The 22,237-nt window shown below is 36.7% G+C and overlaps 1 protein-coding gene across 10 annotated transcripts in view; it reads left to right on the top strand.

The window, feature by feature from the left end:
* Window positions 1–22,237, top strand: part of EXOC6 (exocyst complex component 6) — a 193,942-nt gene that overhangs the window by 82,431 nt on the left and 89,274 nt on the right. For all 10 annotated transcript variants that reach the window (XR_006270786.1, XM_043475975.1, XM_043475978.1 and 7 more), the window contains exons 13-15: window positions 2,520–2,617; window positions 5,131–5,236; window positions 14,707–14,816. Coding sequence is in view for 9 of the 10 variants with exons in the window: in XM_043475975.1 (XP_043331910.1) it covers window positions 2,520–2,617; window positions 5,131–5,236; window positions 14,707–14,816 (314 nt within the window). In the remaining variant the exon portion in view is untranslated. The remainder of the gene's footprint in view (window positions 1–2,519; window positions 2,618–5,130; window positions 5,237–14,706; window positions 14,817–22,237) is intronic.

Here is a 22,237-nt window from a genome sequence, read left to right as displayed (position 1 = left end):
TAATTAAAGCATATTGCACAATATTTCATTTTAAAAATTGGCACTTTACCACCCTAAGGGAATTTTTCTTTTTAAAATGTTACTATTTCATCACCTAAAACAAAGCTAACTAAACAATAAAGTGAAAAATCAAAACACAACATAGCATGTTCATAGTTCTGCTTACTGCCTGTTAAGCAAATGAAAAGTAAGCACTTATTGATTCATTCATTAACCTTTTTTGAGCACCTGCTGTGTGCTAACAGCTAGATAATATGATATATATAAAAATCAGTACAACAATAGGGACATAAAGATTCTTGGGTTTAAGAAATTGTTTAGTTGTAAACAAATAAGATGTATAATAAGACATACTAATTTAGTAATGTGTTAAAGAACTTTGGGCTCTTGGAAGATATAATGATAACTTTGATTCCAGGAGTTGGGAAGGGTTATACGGAAAGTTGAAATGTGAGCTGGATTTTGAAGGAAATGTGAGTTCAGCAAGTTAGATATGAAGGAAGAGGCATTAATGACAGGTAAATAGCATGTGTCAGTTATAGGTAACTGACTATACTATGTCACCATAGTATAGTATGGTGTACTTTGGCCACCGGATGCAAACAGCTGACGCGTTGGAAAAGACCCTGATGCTGGGAAGGATTGAAGGCAGAAGGAGAAGAGGGCAACAGGGAATGAGATGGTTGGATGACATCACCGATTCAATGGACATGAGCTTGGGCAAACTCCGAGAGATGGTGAAGGACAGGGAAGCCTGGAGTGCTGCAGTCCATAGAGGCACAAAGAGTCGGACATGACTTGGCGACTGAATGACAACAGCAAATAGTATGGTGGGCATGAGACTGGCTGACCAGCTTGGTGGTGTTAGAAATTGTAATGTTTAAATGTAAGCAAAGAAGGGTAGAGAGTGGTAATGAAACTGATTAGGTAGTTTTAGCCAGATTGTGGCATGTCTTATGAGACTTTAGTAAGCCTTCTCTAGGGGAATGGTATGATCAGATTTGCACTTTTAGTTGATAATTTTATGAGTTGGCAATAGAGTGAGTTGAGAGAGACAGATGGTTGGAATTTCAGTTTAGAAAGCTTTTACAGTTATCTAGGCAGGGGATGTTAAGGACCTAAAATAAAACAGTGGTACTGGAAAGATTTCTGAAGAAAGAAAGGTAGTAGATGATGGAGAAAAATGATAGGTTTGAATGAAATTTGTAAAGGAGGCAAAATCAAAAGAATCTGATGAGTGATTAGATGTTTGTTTTGGGGGCATTTAGATGACATTTAGGTTTCTTTCCTGATAAATTGGATTGATGATAGAACTATTAACAGGAATAGGAAGTAGGAAGAACACTTGGTTTAGTAGGAAGATATGAGTTTAATGTGCTTGTTGGTGGACTGGAGATGTCTAATAGCTGTTGGAATTAAATATTTAGAATTTATAGAGACATAGCTAGAGATACAGATTGAGAATAGTCAGTGAATGTAGTGTTTGAAGTCAATTGACTTGAAATTGCCCTAGAGAGCTAGAAGAAAAAATTGAAGGATGGAGATAGAAGAATAAAGAATCCAGAAGGATTACTCATAGATAAAAGGAGAACAAGGAGAGAGAGTAATATTACAGAATTCAAAGCAGAGGAAACAAAAGTAAGATAGAATGAGAGATCATGAAAATTTCTATTTAGGATATACTCTGTGATATTATTGACAGCAGTTTCAAAAAAGGAATAGAAGTGGGAGTTAGATTGTAGTAGGTTTGGCTAGGGAAGGACAGAGGAGGCAGCTGCAGGGCACAGAAAATCGTAGGAGGGCTTTTTTGTTTCCTTTAGTTCTCCTTTTAAAGATGGGAGGCAATTTAGCAAGTTTCTTTAGTGAAGAGAAAGGAAGTAGTGGAAGTTAAAAATGCAACAGATTGAGTAGCTAATCCATGGAGCAGTTTCTGAAGGAGGAGATAGGATCAAGACCAAAGACAAAGAGGTGAGCCTTGAAGGGGAAGAGGGACAACTCTGATGTGAGCAGAAATGTTTGGTCCTAATATGGGTATGATTTCAGTGGATTTGGAGTTGCAAAGGAATAAAATTTTTGAGTATCTGTTTGATAACTTTTCCCTGTACTACAAAGTCAGCACTGAATTGAAAGTACAGTGTTTCAGACAGAATGTATTCTCTTTTTTTCTTCTATCTTATTTAGAGACTGCTTCCCAAGACGCAGTTACGTGGATCAGTAATCTTGAACTTTTCCTCCAATTCTGACTTGTAATACTTTTTAAGGTTAACAGTGTAATCCAGACTGAAAAGAGAGAGAAGAAATGGAAAAATAATTCCAGCTTCATAAAACTTTCTAGACTCTTTTTTTAACTGGTGCAACTTAGTAGAAAGTCAAAAGAATATCATTTTTTCATACTGTTCAGATGGCATACAATTTGATATAATGATCACTTCAAACAGTTCTCTAGTATTCTGAACTTTTAAAAATGAATATCTTTATTTATTTTACTTGTTTATCTGCTTTTTGTGTGTGTGTTTTAGGGTTATGGTTTTCCAGTGAATCGACTTTTTGACCTTTTATTTGAAATAAGAGATCAATACAATGAAACATTGCTTAAGAAATGGGCTGGAGTTTTCAGGTTAGTCTAAGCCATGGTACCTTAATGTAATTTTAAAAAATTGCCAAATGATGAAGTAATTGTTTTTGCATTTAGCAATAAAATTGCTTATAGTTATATTTTTATTGTGGTAAAATATGTGTAACTTAAAATTTACTATTTTAACCTTTTATGAATGTATAGTTCAGTTACATTAAGTATGTTCACACTGTTGAAACCATCACTACTGTTCACCTCCAGAACTTTCTTATCTTCCTAAACTGAAACTCTGTACCAATTAAACAGTACCTCCCAATCTCTTTTTCTTCTAGTCTGTCCCTAGAAATCACCATTCTACTTTGTCTTTGAATTTGGCTACTCTAGTTACTTCATATAAGTGGTTTGTACATTTGTTTGGGTTTTGTGTCTGAATTTGTTTTTTTTGGTCTGGTTTATTTCACTAAGCATAATGTCTTCAAGGTTCATCCATGTTGTGTCAGAATATCATTCCTTTTTTAAGGCTAAATAATATTCCATTGTGTGTATCATGTTTTATTTATCCATTCATCTCCTTATGGATATTTGGGTTGTTTTCACCTTTTGACAATTATGAATAATGCCACTATGAACACTGACAAACAGTTATCTGTTTGGGTCCCTGTTTCAGTTCTTTTGGGCATATACCCAGAAGTGGAATTGCTGGATTATATGGTAAATAATTTTGAGGAACCTCTGTTCTGTTTTCCACAACGGTTGCACCACAGGTTCATGACTTATTTCCAGCCTCTCATTAAGATGCCAGAGCCATTTATCAGTTAGATATTCATTATCTACTACCCAAACCATATCCTTCTCTTGTGTTCCTTACCTCTGCAAATGTCTGTGATGAGGTGAGATATATATCATTTGTCCATTTTCCTTGTCTAGAAACCACAGATTCATTAGGATTATACTTTCCCTCATAATCATCATTTAGTTTGTAAGTCCCATATATTCTACTTCTTAAAAACTGTTTCTGCCACTCCCTTTCTGCCTCCACAAATACAGCTTTAATTCAGATCCTCATCGCTCTTTATTTGGATCATTCAATCTTTCTACCTGGCCTCTCTCTGTTCATTATTGTCTTTTTCCTTGTTTTTTCCTCCACTGTGTGAAATTCATCCTATGATATTTGTCTGCCTAAAACCTCAGATGATATTCCATTGCCTATAGGATAAAATCTGGATCTCAGTTTGTCCACCTGCCCAGCCTCATTTTAAACCATGTCCCTTGCATATTTTATATTCCAGTAATACTGCATACTTGTGGTTTTATTCAACCCCTGCCCACAGTCATAATTTTTCATCCCTTATATTTTTGCATGTTATGGTCCATCCTTCGGAAATGCTATTCTCCTATAATCTCATTAGAAGTATTTCTTTTTATCTATAAAACCCCTACACAGCCCATCGGTTCTCTGTAAAACTTTTCATGAGATATCTCCCACCTAGTCTGATAAAGTTAGTTGCTTTTTTCCTTTGTCCTATATCTGAAACTTGTACCTCATTTACTGTCTGCATAACATCATTATAAACATAATCTGTTTGCATATCTCTCTCTCCTATTAGGCTTGAGAACAAAGATCTTGCTTTTATCTTCATGGGGGTAGAGAGTTTTCATTATAGTTAGCACAGAGACTAGCACATAATATATGCTCAAGAAATACTAATCAGACTGAATTATTGATCATAAAGAAGTTGATTGGACAGCAGGTATATTAGTATAGGCTGAGTTATGCTACTAACAAAAGTGCACAAAATCTCATTGGATAAAATAGGCATTTTATTTCTCACTTACACAGAGGTTTATAGTGGATCTAGTAGTCCACGACTCAGGCTTTTGCCATTTGTGATTCTGGGAGACATGGGGGTCTCCCCTATCACCATGGGACAGAGGATCACACAGTTAGCTCATAAATGCTTTAGACTTAAAGCAACACATGTAACTTGTGTTCACGGTCCAGTGGCTGAAACTAGTCATATGACTGCCTGTTTGCAAGGAAAGCACATGGATATTTGGTGAGTAGTAAATGTGTCTACCTTATTAAGTGTAAAAGCTCCTTTTCTAAGTACAGCATTATGAGAGACAGACAAATGGAAGACATTGTTTTCATCTTCAGGGAGCTTATGATCTAGTTGGAAAGAGAACACAAAAGACATACAATTTGAGAGCTGTTCCTATTAAGAAATATAACTAGGATACTCTTCATCTCATTTTTAGTTGTAATTAGTTCATTCAGACTATATCATCTTGGGAACTGTTCTAAGGAATTGAAGTACTGAAGGATGTAAAATAAACAAGTAGAAAGAGGATCACACATTAATTTTGAGAGACACTTACTGGATACTGGATTTTACAATTCTGAGTGATTAGGCACTGTTTTCCTATTTATACCTTTAACTGACAAACAAAAAATTATTTTGTAATTATTGGGTTTTCTTAAAGTATTGTTCTATAGCACTCTGTTGGTGTATTTTCTAATATTAAATTTTCAATTCTGTCTTCTTTCTTAACAGGGACATTTTTGAAGAAGATAATTATAGCCCCATCCCTATTGTTAGTGAAGAAGAATATAGAGCAATCATAAGTAAATTTCCCTTTCAAGATCCAGACCTTGAAAAGGTACAACTTCGTTCTTACTTCAAGAATTTTCTTTAAAATAAATTAATCAGTAATACATTACATTAACCTGACATTGTGAGAATCGCTTCTTTTGAGGCTTTTGTTGTTATTGTTGTGTTATTTGAGAAAATTAATTATGTTTTTGTTAACTTTTAAAGATTATGTTACTACTACCACTGTTATTTTGGTGAGGTTAAGAAGGGACTTTCCTGGGGCTAGTAGCAGCAGTTGTCTCAAATGTTAGGTGGATTCCCAGAGCAGGTGTTACTAATGTTGGGTTGGTTCCAAATTAAACATATTGAGTAGATTATAGGAATAAGAGAATATTACAGGGAAAGAGAAATTTCTTTAAAATTTGTGTTACTGTGAAAGATTTTAATTTTTACTTTTTTTTCCCTAGAAATGTACTTATATAAAAAAAGTTTGTCTTGCTTCAGTAAGAGGTGTATGAAGGTAATAGTCATCTGGATTTTTTTCTGAAGTAAGAATGTATATTTTTGGAATCAGAATGTATGTGAACAAAAGATAGGATAGAGAAAGGAAATTTCTTTTGCTGAAATGCCGAAATACTGAAATTTCTTCCAGCATTAGAATATTCTATAAATACACCTGATTGCCCGTGTGTGTGCATGCACACAGAAACACACATGGTTGTACCAATCCAGTATCTCTGGGTAGAATTAGATCTTATGAGAAAAGGATATCATATTTCCTGCTAATATCACCTTTTTAGTTCTCTTCATTCTTGATGTTTTCCCTTAATCTTTTTTATTATTTTTCAACACTTTATAATTCAGTTCTTTTCTATATTTTTATCCCTTCATAATGAACAAGAGTGAATTCTCAGTGAGTTTTGTGAATTGTGACTGTAAATTTTTATGAAAATATAATAAATTTTTATTAAAATTCTACATTATATTCATTTATAAATAGACAAAGCAAATTATGTGTCAGTTCAGTTCAGTTGCTCAGTTGTGTTTGACTCTTTGTGACCCCATGGACTGCAGCACATCAGGCTTCTGTGTCCATCACCAATTCCTGGAACTTGCTCAAACTCATGTCACTCGAGTCAGCAATGCCATCCAAGCATCTCATCCTCTGTCATCCCCTTCTCCTCCTGCCTTCAGTCTTTCCCAGCATCAGGGTCTTTTCCAGTGAGTCAGTTCTTTGCATCAGGTGGCCAGAGTATTGGACCTCCAGCTTCAAAATATGTGTTCAGTTCAGTTCAGTCACTCAGTTGTGTCTGACTCTTTGCGACCCCATGAAACACAGCACGCCAGGCGTCCCTGTCCATCACCAACTCCCAGAGTCCACCCAAACCCATGTCCATCAAGTCGGTGATGCCATCCAACCATTTCATCCTCTGTTGTCCCCTTCTCCTCCCGCCCTCAATCTTTCCCAGCATCAGGGTCTTTTTCCACTGAGTCAGCTCTTCGCATCCCGTGGCCAAAGTATTGGAGTTTCAGCTTCAACATCAGTCCTTCCAATGAACACCCAGGACTGATCTCCTTTAGGATGGACTGGTTGGATCTCCTTGCAGTCCAAGGGACTCTCAAGAGTCTTCTCCAACACCACAGTTCAAAAGCATCAGTTCTTCTGCACTCAGCATTCTTTATAGTCCAACTCTCACATCCACACATGACCACTGGAAAAACCATAGTCTTGACTAGATGGACCTTTGTTGGCAAGGTAATGTCTCTGCTTTTTAATATGCTATCTAGGTTTGTCATAACTTTCCTTCCAAGGAGTAAGCGTCTTTTAATTTCATGGCTGCAATCACCATCTGCAGTGATTTTGGAGCCCCAAAAAATAAAATCTGACACTGCTTCCACTGTTTTCCCATCTATTTGCCATGAAGTGATGGGACCAGATGCCATGATCTTAGTTTTCTGAATGTTGAGTTTTAAGCCAACTTTTTCACTCTCCTCTTTTACTTTCGTCAAGAGACGCTTTAGTTCTTCTTCACTTTCTGCCATAAGGGTAGTGTCATCTGCATATCTGAGGTTATTGATATTCCTTCCAGCAATCTTGTACTTCCTCCAGCCCAGCGTTTATCATTATATACTCTGCATATTAGTTAAATAAGCAGGGTGACAGTATACAGCCTTGACGTACTCCTTTTCCTATTTGGAACCAGTCTGTTGTTCCTTGTCCAGTTCTAATTGTTGCTTCCTGACCTGCATACAGGTTTCTCAAGAGGCAGGTCAGGTGGTCTGATATACCCATCTCCTTCAGAATTTTCCACAGTTTATTGCGATCCACAGTCAAAGGCTTTGGCATAGTCAATAAAGCAGAAATAGATGTTTTTCTGGAACTCTGTTGTTTTTTCGATGATCCAGCGGATGTTGGCAATTTGACCTCTGGTTCCTCTGCCTTTTCTAAAACCAGCTTGAACATCTGGAAGTTTATGGTTCACGTATTGCTGAAGCCTGACTTTGGGAATTTTGAGCATTACTTTACTAGCGTGTGAGATGAGTGCAATTGTGCGGTAGTTTGAGCATTCTTTGGCACTGCCTTTCTTTGGGATTGGAATGAAAACTGACCTTTTCCAGTCCTGTAGCCACTCCTGAGGTTTCTAAATTTGCTGGCATGTTGGGTGCAGCACTTTCACAGCACTGTCTTTCAGGACTTGAAATAGCTCAACTGGAATTGCATCACCTGCTCTAGCCTTGTTTGTAGTGATGCTTCCTAAGGCCCACTTGACTTCACATTCCAGCATGTCTGGCTCTAGGTGAGTGATCACACCATTGTGATTATCTGGGTTGTGAATATCTTTTATGTACAGTTCTTCTGTGTATTCTTGCCACCTCTTCTTAATATCTTCTGCTTCTGTTAGGTCCCTACCATTTCTGTCCTTTACTGGGCCCATCTTTGCATGAAATGTTCCCTTGGTATCTCTCATTTTCTTGAAGAGATCTCTAGTCTTTTCCATTCTATTGTTTTCCTCTATTTCTTTGCATTGATTGCTGAGGAAGGCTTTCTTATCTCTCCTTGCTATTCTTTGGAACTCTGCATTCATATGGGTATATCTTTGCTTTTCTCCTTTGCTTTTCACTTCCCTTCTTTTCACAGCTATTTGTAAGGCCTCCTCAGACAACCATTTTGCTTTTTTGCATTTCTTTTTCTTGGGGATGGTCTTGATTCCTGTCTTCTGTACAATGTCACGAACCTCCATCCATAGTTCATTAGGCACTCTGTCTGTCAGGTCAAGTCCCTTAAATCTATTTCTCACTTCCACTGTATAGTCATAAGGGATTTGGTTTAGGTCATACCTAAATGGTCTAGTGGTTTTCCCCACTTTCTTCAATTTCAGTCTGAATTTGGCAACAAGGAGTTCATGATCTGAGCCACAGTGAACTCCCGGTCTTGTTTTTGCTGACTATATAGAGCTTCTCCATCTCTGGCTGCAAAGAATATAATCAGTCTGATTTCGGTACTGACCATCTGGTGATGTCCATGTGTAGAATCTTCTCTTGTGTTGTTGGAAGAGGGTGTTTGCTATGACCAGTGCATTTTCTTGGCAGAACTCCATTAGCCTTTTCCCTGCTTCATTCTGTACTCCAAGGCCAAATTTGCCTGTTACTCCAGGTGTTTCTTGACTTCCTACTTTTGCATTCCAGTCCCCTATAATGAAAAGGACATCTTTTTTGGGTGTTAGTTCTAGAAGGTCTTGTAGGTCTTCATAGAACTGTTCAACTTCAGCTTCTACAGTGTTACTGATCAGGGCATAGACTTGAATTACCGTGATATTGAATGGTTTGCCTTGGAAACGAACAGAGTTCATTCTGTCATTTTTGAGATTGTATCCAAGTACTGCATTTTGGACTCTTTTGTTGACAATGATGGCTACTCCATTTCTTCTAAGGGATTCCTGCCACAGTAGTAGATACAATGGTCATCTGAGTTAAATTCACCCATTCTAGTCCATCTTAGTTCACTGATTCCTAGAATGTCGATGTTCATCTCCTGTTTGACCACTTCCAATTTGCCTTGATTCATGGACCTAACATTCCAGGTTCCTATGCAATATTGCTCTTTACAGCATCGAACCTTGCTTCTATCACCAGTCCCATTCACAACTGGGTGTTGTTTTTGCTTTGGCTCCATCCCTTCATTCTTTCTGGAGTTATTTCTCCACTGATCTCCAGTAGCATATTGGGCACCTGCCCACGTGGGGACTTCATCTTTCAGTGTCCTTACTTTTTGCCTTTTCATACTGTTCATGCGGTTCTCAAGGCAAGAATTCTGAAGTGGTTTTCCATTCCCTTCTTCAGTGTAATAGTCACTAAATATAGGACCAATTAATTAAATGCATAGCTTTTAGTTTATAGCTAATGCTGTCATTGCATATACCTAATTGTATTCTAAACACACAAAAGACCAGATTAATTATTCTATTTCTGTATTTTTGAAGCCCCAATCAAAGATCCTTGTCAGGAAATATTATAAGAATATTCTGTATCTCATGGCTTGGTTTTGTTTTAGTTATTGGTAATAAATGTGTTCAGGATATAGCATCTGTAAAGAGAGCACTAGGCTTCTCTGGTGGCTCAGTGATAAAGAATCCACCTGCCAATGCAAGAGACACAGGTTTGTTCCCTGGGTTAGGAAGATCCTATGGAGAAGGAAAATGCAATCTACTCCAGGATTCTTGCCTGGGAAATCCAGTGGACAGGGGAGCTTGGCGGGCTGCAGCCGCCAGGTCATAAAAGAGTCGGACATGGCTTAGTGACTAAACAACAGCAAAAATAGCACTGGATTTGGTCTGGGTTCATGTGCCGGATCTGTCTGTGGCTTACTATGCGCAAGTGACTTACCCTGTTTGGGCATTTGTGCCTCAATTGTCTAATGAGAATTTTGAATTAAATAATCTCTAATATCTCTACTAATTACACTAAAGTATTCTAAATGGATTCATAGTTAAAATGATATTTGATTTTGCTTGTAGGTTACATCCCACGGTATTTTAGGATTAAATTTGTTAGGAATTGTATTCATTGGTTTGTGTATTATTTGTCATTAAAAGAACTATCACTAAGGCAGAAGCCACATGGAAAATTTAAATGTGGTAACTTAGAAATCCCATATCTTATTTTGTCGTAGTCTCTTGGTTGTTTGTGTATATACTGAATTTTTCCTAACTTAAGTATAATTTTCAATTAAAATGGTTTTAAAAAATATAAAGTTATCTTTCAAATAACTTGAGTTACTATTTTCAGTGGAAATACCAAGTGAGAAAAGTAAGACTGAACTGCAAAAATATGTATTTTTGCAGATAGCTGTGCTAATTTAACTAGTACCCTTTGGCTAAAATAAGAACATATTCATTTATTCTTTAATGTCATTAAAATAAATTCTTGTTGAAATGTCTTTGAAATAGTTAATATTGTTCATTATTCTGCAAGGCATAAATCGAAAGTGAGTTATCTCTTCCATGTTTATAAAGTGATTTTAAAGAATGGCAGCTCTTTAGTTGATTTTTGTAGTACTCCTAATTCAGTCCCTACATTTGGAAAGATTGAACCTACCAGTTTTAGAGAGAGACTGCTCTCTGCAAGTATCTCTATTACCAACTTTTTATAAGCTTCTTTCTGCTGGAGGTACCTAAGAATACATATGTTCATCATAGATTTATCATTTACCTACTATTTAATGGACAGTGTGCCATGTGCTAGTTTTTCCATCTCTGCTGTCACGGAACTTGTAGCCAAGTGAGGAATAGATAAAGTAAGTGGGAAATTACAATTCACAGAAGTTGACCATGCTAAGGATAGAAGAAGTTGAATGGCAAAAAAGCTGTAAATCTGTAGTATAAAGTATCAGTGGCAAGGTTAATAAAGTCCAAGAGATGAAGATCAAAAATGAAGTAGAAACAGCCAGACTATAAATAGACCTTATATAGAGTGTTAGGAAGTTTAGCCTTTACTCTGACAGCTAGCGTATGTCACCACCAGTTTTCAAGTAGTAAATACATAACCAGATTTGTGTTTTAGAAAGATCTCTGTGGCTAATGTTTGGAGAATGGATAGGAGAAGAGTAAGGTGGGGAAACTAGCTTGGGGATTGTTGCGGTAACTTTGGCAAGAGAAATTGGTGAGTGGGGAGTTATAGCTGTGGAATTTGATTTGAGATATTTAGGAGATAAGAATGACAGGAGTTGATTATCATTTGCTTATTTGGGATGATGAGGATAGAGGGGCAAGTATGCTAGCCAGGGTTCTGCCTTGGATGGTGGAAACATTCACTAATATAGGAAATACAAGAGTAGCAGATTTGGAAAGAAGGGATGATCATTTCACTTTGGGATCAGTTGAGAATGTCTCAAATGTTACAGCTAAATGGACATGTTCAGTGGTATCTTACTACACACATTTGAACTTCAGGAGAAAGATTGGGCTGAGATTGTGGATTTGGGAGATATTGGCTCTTGCATGGTGAGAGTAGGTGAGATTATCCAAAGACAGTATGTATGGTAAGAAGAAAAGAAGGTGTAGGATAGAACCATACCTAGAGGAGGAGATCTAGAGAAGGTAGAGAAATAAAAGGAAAACCAGTATAGGTCACAGATACCAAATAAGGAAAGGTCATTTAAGAAGCAGGGGGCCCATTGTGTCAGACTCTTCAGGTAAATCAGGTAACACTAAAAGTTCATTCAGTTCAGTTCAGTTCAGTCGCTCAGTCATGTCCAACTCTTTGCGACCCCATGGACTGCAGCACACTAGGCCTCCCTGTCCATCACCAATTCCCGGAGCTTGCTCAAACTCATGTGCATCGAGTCGGTGATGCCATCCAACCATCTCATCCTGTGTCATCCCCTTCTGCTCTTGCTTTCAATCTTTTCCAGCATCAGGGGCTTTTCCAAGGCCAAAGTATTAGGAGTTTCAGCTTCAGCATCAGTCCTTCCAGTGAATATTCAGGACAGATTTCCTTTAGGATGGACTGGTTGGATCTCCTTGCAGTCCAAGGGACTCTCAAGAGTCTTCTCCAACACCACAGTTCAAAAGCATCGATTCTTCAGTGCTCAGCCTTCTTTATAGTTCAAATCTCATATCCATACATGACTACTGGAAAACCATAGCTTTGACTAGATGGACCTTTGTTGACAAAGTAATGTCTCTGCTTTTCAGCATGCTGTCTAGGTTGATTATAGCTTTCCCTCCAAGGAGCAAGCGTCTTTTATTTTTATTTATTTATTTATTTATTTTTCATTTATTTTTATTAGTTGGAAGCTAATTACTTTACAATATTGTAGTGGTTTTTGCCATACATTGACATGAATCAACCATGGATTTACATGTGTTCCCCATCCTGAACCCCCCTCCCTCCTCCCTCCCCATCCCATCCCTCTGGGTCATCCCAGTGCACCAGCCCCAAGCACTTGTCTCATGTATCAAACCTGGACTGGCAATCTGTTTCACAATTGATAATATACATGTTTCGATGTTGTTCTCTCAGATCATCCATCCCACCCTCGCCTTCTCCCATAGAGTCCAAAAGTCTGTTCTATACATCTGTGTCTATATTTCTGTCTTGCATATAGGATTAGCATTACCATCTTTCTAAATTCCATGTATATGCATTAGTATACTGTATTGGTGTTTATCTTTCTGGCTTACTTCACTCTGTATAATGGGCTCCAGTTTCATCCATCTCGTTAGAACTGATTCAAATGTATTCTTTTTAATGGCTGAGTAATATTCCATTGTGTATATGTACCACAGCTTTCTTATCCATTCGTCTGCTGATGGGCATCTAGGTTGCTTCCATGTCCTGGCTATTATAAACAGTGCTACAATGAACATTGGGGTGCACGTGTCTCTTTCAGATCTGGTTTCCTCAGTGTGTATGCCCAGAAGTGGGATTGCTGGGTCATATGGCAGTTCTATTTCCAGTTTTTTAAGAAATCTCCACACTGTTCTCCATAGTGGCTGTACTAGTTTGCATTCCCACCAACAGTGTAAGAGGGTTCCCTTTTCTCCACAACCTCTCCAACATTTATTGCTTATAGACTTTTGGATAGCAGCGATTCTGACTGGCATGAAATGGTACCACATTGTGGTTTTGATTTGCATTTCTCTGATAATGAGTGATGTTGAGCATCTTTTCATGTGTTTGTTAGCCATCTGTATGTCTTCTTTGGAGAAATGTCTGTTTAGATCTTCGGCGCATTTTTTGATTGGGTCATTTATTTTTCTGGAATTGAGCTGCAGGAGTTGCTTGTATATTTTTGAGATTAATCCTTTGTCTGTTTCTTCATTTGCTATTATCTTCTCCCATTCTGAAGGCTGTCTTTTCACCTTGCTTATAGTTTCCTTTGTTGTGCAAAAGCTTTTAAGTTTAATTAGGTCCCATTTGTTTATTTTTGCTTTTATTTCCAATATTCTGGGAGGTGGGTCATAGAGGATAGCAAGCATCTTTTAATTTCATGGATGTAATTGCCACCTGCAGTGATTTTGGAGCCCCCCAAAATAAAGTCTCTCACTGTTTCCATTGTTTCCCCATCTATTTGCCATGAAGTGATGGAACCAGATGCCATGATCTTAGTTTTCTGAATGTTGAGCTTTAAGCCAACTTTCTCACTGTCCTCTTTCACTTTCATCAAGAGGCTCATTAGTTCTTCTTCACCTTCTGCCATAAGGGTGGTGTCATCTGCGTATCTGAGGTTATTAATATCTCTCCTGGCAATCTTGATTCCAGCTTGTGCTTCATCCAGCCTGGCATTTCACATGGATTTAACATTTACCAGGTCATTGGTGACCTTGGTGAGAGTACTTTCAATGATGTAAACTAAGTTGCAATGCATGTGAAGATAAAAGTAAATATTAGATTTCATAAAGTGTAAATAGAGGGCTCTTGGTAAAAATCGTCAAGAGTTTACCTTTTAGAGCTGATAATTTGCTAGTGGATGTTGGCTGGTAAAGCGTTTTAATCAAGAAGCACACTGTAAACCGTTAGCTGCATTCTGGTGTTTGATGGTATACAGGTCAGAAAGCTCTTGTAAGGTATTCGAAGAGTTATGGAATGAAATGGGTACCTTCTTGAATTGACATCAATTCAAGCAAATGAAGGGAGTCTTAGAATTATTTGATGACACTAAGCCAGGAAGCTCGCCCATAACTTTCACAACAAACTTGACTCTTGTATTATGACTGCAAAGAAACAGGCAGTTATGTATCTTCTGTAGGATACTTATCATCAGAACACATAGAGGTATTGTTATCTGCTTTCTGTGCTTGTTAGAAGTCTGATAATAAGATTTAAGAAACAGATAAATTGCTATATTTTTTCCTTCAGAAATATTTTGGTTCTCCTCCTCAAAAATAACGTTGAAATATAACAGTAGACTTTAAAATGTATGTATTAACTATTAATTCAGATGTGAAGTAAATTTAATTTTTACATTTTTGAGGTGTTTAGGATTTCTTTTTCTAAAATTTCAGAAATAATACCAACTTGTTTTTCTTTCAACAGCAACCTTTCCCAAAGAAATTGCCCATGTCTCAGTCAGTGCCTCATATTTATATTCAAGTTAAAGAATTTATTTATGCCAGCCTTAAATTTTCAGAGTCACTACACCGGAGGTAAGTTTACTAATGAGAAATGTATCTATCAGAGCTATTTTTGTGAAACATTATTTGGTTTATAGGCCATGACTCTTTATTGGACTGGTACCATGTTGGAAGGCTTATATATTTTAGTAGAAGTGAAAGTTTTAGTTGCTCAGTTGTGTCTGACCTTTTGAGACCCCATGGACTGTAGCCTGCCAGGTTCCTCTGTCCATGGAATTCTCCAGGCAAGAATACTGGAATGGGTTGCCATTCCCTTCTTCAGGGAATGTTCCCAACCCAGGGATTGAACCCAGGTCTCCCACATTGCATGCAGATTCTTAATCATCTAAGCCGTCAGGCAAGCCTATTTTAGTGGCATTTAGGGTTAGGTTGATATAAATTTGATGTTACATATTTTTTGACATTTCATTATGTAAATCTTCAAATATATATAAAAGTAGAGGTAATAGGAAAAGAAACTCCTGTGTTTTCAGCATTTTGATTTAACCATAATAAATGTTTTTTCCATAATAAGCTGTTATATTTGCTGAATTATTTTAAATCAAACTCCAGAAATAATGGCATTTTATCCCTCACTACTTAAGTGTTTTTAAAAACAATAAGGACATTTCATTGTTTAACACACTTAACAAAATTAACACTATTCCATAGTATCTGTTCTCTAGCCCATATCAGGATTTTATAAATTGTCCCCCAAATGTCTGTTTATGGCTGGTATGTTTGAATCAGGGACTAAATAAAGTTCACACCTTATGTTTGTTGTTAAATCTGTTTTACCAGTATCTCTTCTATTTTTTCTCTAGTTGTTTAGATCTTATTTATTTTAATTTCTCTATTGCTCAGGTTACCAATGGCTAAATAATATTCCTTTATTTCACTGACTTGTCAAAAAGCTAGTATTCTTAATAGTTTTTACTTGAGTAGGCTTAAAGTGAAGATTCAGACAAAATCAGTGAGAATTAATAAAGAATGCTATGAAAGTGTTACTCTGCTGCTGCTGCTGCTAAGTCACGTCAGTCGTGTCCGACTCTGTGCGACCCCATAGACAGCAGCCCACCAGGCTCCGCCATCCCTGGGATTCTCCAGGCAAGAACACTGGAGTGGGTTGCCATTCCGTTCTCTAGAGGATCTTCCTGACCCAGAGATCGAACCTGTTCTCCTGCATTGTAGGTGGATTCTTTACCATCTGAGCCACTATATCTACCTAAAGAATGCAATAGCAAATTGGTATCATGCTCAGTAATGGAGAGCAACAAGCATCTGTTGGTTCCTATAGCCAAATTAGTTTTATAGGAGAGAGAATACCATTTAACTGGTGTGATGAAGGTAATACCCAACATTTATAGATATGGGAAATGTGATATCCTTGTTTTGCACATAAGGAAACTGAAACTCAGAGAGGCTATATCATTCATCTCAGCCAGTATGAGATCTGTCATAAAGGAACAGTTCTTCTGACCCCATATCAGTGAAAGTATCTAGCTACCTAGATGGACCCTGCATTATAGTCATATAATATATTTCTCCCATCCAAGTACTAACCAGGCCCAACTCTGCTTAGTTTCCGATATCAGACGAGATCGGGCGCGTTCAGGGTGGTATGGCCGTAGACATAGTCATATAATGTATTTCTAATCGGGAATGCTCTGGAGGAGACAGTGGTGATGCACGCTTTCATGTCTTCCTTTTTGAAATCCATTTTTCTGAATTCATATACTTAATAGCAGTAATCATTTTCAGTATGGACCTCTTCTGAATTTTAAGTCATAAAAAGGCATGAAGGCAGTTCAAATAAATAGATATTTTTCAGGCCAAAACAGTGAGGCCACTGACAGATGTTTTTTTCTTGTTGTATGTGTGTCTCTTATGGTAAGCTACCACTATTTTGGATTTAAACAATGTGTAAATAACAGTAAATGAAATGTGTGTCCTGCCAGAGTAAAAGAGTTACCTGATTTTAGGTCTTATACTGCTTTTTTTCTGTGTGTGCATAGGAATTCTTTAAAAGATTTCTTAATTTTTGTTCTAGATAATATGAGTTAGAGGGACTTCCCTGGTGGTCCAGTGGCTAAGATTCTATGCTCCCAGTGCAGGGGGCCAGGTTTCAATCCCTGGTCAGGGAAGTAGGTCCCACATACCACAGCTAAGACTTGAGGCAGTCAAATGAATAAACAAATAAATAAATATTTTAAAAAATATATGAGTTAGAGAGGAAAGGAAAGGAATACAAATACCTAATATGTAGCATTCTGTAGTGTGTGTTTCTCACAAGCCAGTGACTCTCAAAGTGTAGTCCCCAGACCAGCAGCCTTAGCATCACATGGGAAAATGCTGGAAATGCAACCTTAGACCTACCGAATTAGAAACGAGGATGGGACCCTTGACTTTACTCAAGTTCTCTGGGTGACTCTGATGTACTCTTAAGAACCACTGCTTCATCATACTCTACTAGCCTCTTATACTGTAGTTTCTAAAGATATATTTTAAAGACATTAGCTTATAACCACAATCATAAAACTAACTAGAAGTAACGTATTCTCTGAACTGAACAGCATAATACACAGTTATCATTCAGCATTGGAAAAACAATGGATACAAATGAGTATTCATTGAAACAGAATGACAGACTTTTACAATGGTAGTTTTCAATAGTGGAGCTCTAATGGTCTGAGAGCTGCCAAAATTTATACCTTTTTTTTTTTTTTCCATTTAAAAGTTCTGATCTAAAACAGAGGCAGTATAATGCAGTAGTGAAGAACATAAGCTTCAGACTTACACCTTAGTTTGACTCTTGATGCTGACATTCACACTGTAGTAGGACCTTGGGCAATCAAATTGTAGTTTCCTCATCTATAAAATGAGAGAAATAACTCATAGGTTATTTTAAGAATTAAATGAAGTGCTGTATGTGTATAGAGCACTCAGTGTAGCTTGGCACATGGTAGGCACATAAGGCATAAAATAGGATGGATTACTACAGTATTAGATTTGGGACTAGAGCTGGGAGTGTTTATATTTTATTTGCAGCCTTTGGGGAACTGTGGAAGTATTTTAAACTAAAAAATGACATGACTGGAGGAATATTTTAGAAAGTTTACTCTCGCCTCAATGTGGATGGTAGATTGGAGGGGATGAAGAAATAGTCATGTTGAATTGGTAAAGGCAGTGGCTCAAGACAGATGAAGAAAGACTTGAAGTAGTCAGAATCAGTAGTGATGAAAAGGAATGAACATATAAAAAGTGTTTAGGAATATTATTTACAATAGTCAGGACATGGAAGCAACCTAAATGTCCATCAACAGAGGAATGAATAAAGAAGATGTGGTGCATATATATAATGAAATATTACTCAGCCATAAAAGGAAGAAAGCAGGGGCATTTGCAGCAACATGGATGGACCTAGAAATTGTCATACAGAGTGAAGTAAGTCAGAAAAAGAAAGACAAATACCATACAATACTGCTTATATATGGAATCTAGAAAAATAATTCAGATGAGCTTACTTGCAAAACTGAAATAGAGGCACAGATTACAAAACATAGTTATGGTTACCACGGGCAGGAGTAGGGGGTGGGATGAACTGGGAGATTGGGATTGACATACATACCTGCGTGTATGCTCAGTCACTCAGTCGTGTCTGACTCTTGCTACCTACCACATGGACTGTAGCCTGCCAGGCTCCTCTGTCCATGGGATTTTCCCAGCAAGAATGCTGGAGTGGGTTGCCATTTCTTTTTCCAGGGGATCTTCCCAATGCAGGGGTCGAACCCACATCTCCTGCAGCTCCTGCATTGGCAGGCGGATTGTTTACCACTGAACCATCTGTCTTATATACACTATATATAAAATATCTAAAAAGAGCACTAGGTTTCCCTGGTAGCTCAGTGGTGAGGAATCTGCCTGCCAGTGTAGGAGCCGCAGGTTTGATCCCTGAGTCAGGAAGATCCCCTGGAAAAGGAAATGGCAGCCCACTCCAGTATTCTAACCTGGGAAATTCCATGAACAGAGAAGCCTGGTGGGCTACAGTTCATGGCGTCGCAAAGAGGTGGACATGACTTAGTGACTAAAACAATACACTGTTACATTCTCAGGTTTTTCTGTGCTGTCTTTTGAACTTGAAAACCTAAATTATAATAACTAAATCACCTATTAGCTTTACTGTCTGTCATGTGAATTTGTTCCAGAATGAAGACTATAAAAAACTTGCATTTCAACCGCCAATTTACTATTTGGGGATAGAAGGAACTTCATATAACAAAATGCTAACATAGAGGATATAAACACAATTAAATGTTAGCATTTACTATTTTAATTCAAAACACAAAGTGTATTACAAAACATATATTTTGATTGCTCAGATCAAACAATTCTTTCATATCTAGTGATTTCCTTGTTTTCTTCATATCATTTGATGATATGTCTTTTCTCCCCCACATCACTTTGTAGTAGAGATTCAGAACGTCGATGAGAAATGTTTCATGCTATAAAAGATAGTTATCTATGCAAATTTCTCTCATTGTCAATATCACAGTCACACATTTTATGAATCAGGATAGTTAACAAGCTATTTTTAGAAATATATAATCAATTTGGTAGTAATTCTGATACCATTGGGCTTCCCTTGTGGCTCAGCTGTTAAAGAATCCGCCTGCAATGCGGGAGACCTGGGTTCAATCCCTGGGTTGGGAAGATCCCCTGGAGAAGGGAAAGGCTATCCATTCCAGTCTTCTGGCCTGGAGAATTCCATGGACTGTATAGTCCATGGGGTCACAAAGAGTCAGACATGACTGAGTGACTTTTCACTTTCATTTTCACTGATACCATAACAACAGATCATGATTCCAGATTGGCTTTAGATGGACTGTTTAGCATTATTTTATATTCATTAACTGAATGCCATCAGCTACATTATTTGATTCAGAGGTTATTTTTATTGCACTCCTGAGTTTGCACCAATTTATAACTGTCTTTTATTCACCTGAATTGTTTCATATGGATAATTTTCCATGTGTAAAGTGAATTTTTATCAATTTAATGTCATGATTTTAGATATTCTTTGGGTTTTTTAATATTCTTTGGTTTTTTTGTTATTTTAATCATGCTCTTGATGGATGGCGCTTTTATGGTATTTCTGATAAATCTGTGTGTATCAGATTTGTCTTTATCTTAAATGCATGTACGAAATTGTCCATATAAGAATTATCTAGTAAAACTCATTCAATATAATTAATAAAAAGGCATTGCACACACACATACACACACACTCAAAGAAGTGTTTAGGAGCCCTAAAATTAGAGTATTTATGAATAATTAGATGAAGAAGTTAAGGGACAAAAAAGAATTTGACTTACACTTGGGTGGACTTAACTTTGTTTATATACACTCAAATTGATTCTGGTTATAGTTACCTTTGAAAACAATGATACATACATTCATGTTTTACTTTGGGGTAAAGTATGCAAGTGAAAAGGAGAAAAAAGAAATATCTCAACGGTCACCCTACAACTTGGCTCAAATGTTATATTGTAGAATTATTCTTGAAGCTGCAATCCTGAATCTGTAAACTGGTCCTCCTCATTTTTCCTTTAAATATAGATTATTTTAACAATGGGTATCATATATAATATGTCTATCCTGAAAAGTGTTTTTTATTATCTAATCTAACTGTTGATTCCTGAAATATAGGACTGATACTTAGTTAAGATACTGTTAATTGGTAGGAAGTATAGAAATTTAGCATCTTAGAATTAACTTTTATTTTGTTTTTTTACAAAGGAGAGGCAGTGGATCTCTATTGTTATTTGATTTTTTTACAGCATTTGTAATACCAAACATAAAAGCCATTAGTCACAATATTATGTGTAATTTTCCCAAAAGCTCCCCTACCTCCCCCTCAGTTCTGATTCTTTTTATGTATGAATTCTTAGCATTCTAAAAGGTAAATGTCTATTAATGCTACAGCAGGAAAGATTGTCTAGTTTTTCCTTCTCTTCTTAATAAAAATATTGTCATTTTGTTACTTCAGTATTCAGTTCTCATTAACTCTGATACTGTGTTATTCATCTTGCAAGGCATTTATGCTTACGTTTTTAAAAAATTAGCTTTACTAAGTACATTGCCTATTTTCGTTTTGTTAATGAAGTAATAACTACCTCAGAATACAGAAACAACATAGTTAGTATGAAAGTATATAAATTTATTCTTGGTTATCAGCTTTCTGACATGTATTTTCACTTAAAAATTTTATATCTGTGATCTAAAATTGAGCTACTGGAGTTGCTTTTTTTCTTAATTTGTCAGTAAAAGAGTTATGGAAAATAACTTTGTGTGTTTAAAGCTCTTTTATTATATTTAAACATATTTTGCAGTTAAATTTTTAGAACAAGAAGATGCTTTAGAGCTCTTATAGTAAAAATGTTTGAGTTTTTTTTTTTTTATATGTGAATAAAAGCAGGGCCAGTGAATGAAGACTTCATGAAGAAACTCCAAAGTCTTTGTTATTTGGTTGCAGAGGAAACATCTGGATCTAATATGACCTTTAAGAAATTTTCAGTTTTCATAAAAGGTTAAGCTGTAACATAATTAAGAGATTTATTGTATATTAATATTTAATTACTATGAAATGCTATTTAAAAATTAGGAAGAGTACAAGTTATAATCTCAAAAGACAGAGAGTTAAGGGGAAAAATCGCTCAGTTAGGATAAAAGCCTTGTGGGGGAAATCCTGGTGATTGTTGGGTAAATCTTACCAGTACCAGTAGGACATAGGTGCTGATAGGTTTTCTTTCTCTGCTTTTACTTATGGAAGAAAAAGACGCATTGATTCAGCATTCAGGGAAGTTCAGGGGACTTAAAAGACATTATCTGTCATGGATAACTTTTCATCTGAAAAGGATGCTGTGCAGGGTGTCTTTAAGCATAATTCTGAGTGTGTCAGGAAAGAAACCAGAGGAGTTGGCAACCACCTCCTTTTTATCAGTGTCAGTACGTTGCTTGTTCTAGGGACACTATTGATAGATTAGAGTTTTCTGTTAGTTTGCTGCTGTGTAACCCTGAAACCCTACTGAAATTATATACATTGCCTGGGCAGTCTTGACTTTAGATGCAAAGAATCAGAGAGACATAGTCACCTCAGGTCTGCCAGAATTAGAGTTGGCACATTTTGAAGAGTACCTGCATTAAAATGGAGAACATTAGGATAGTAGTGAAAATTACCTGTGATTTATCAAATCTTGCTCTATTTGCATATTTAAATATTAATATAAACTAGTAAATATTTGTGCTTCATAGATTTGTAAGAGTAATATCTTAATCAAATAAAAAGTAAAAGGGTGCTAAAATTAACATGTTAGACTGTGTTTGAGGCAGTGAGTCTCAACTGGGGCAGTTTTTCCCCCCAAAGTATATTTGACACCATCTAGAGACATTTTGCA

This window comes from Cervus canadensis, chromosome 8 (assembly GCF_019320065.1).
Source record: "Cervus canadensis isolate Bull #8, Minnesota chromosome 8, ASM1932006v1, whole genome shotgun sequence".
NCBI lineage: Eukaryota > Metazoa > Chordata > Mammalia > Artiodactyla > Cervidae > Cervus > Cervus canadensis.
This window is presented reverse-complemented; position numbering and strand designations above follow the sequence as displayed.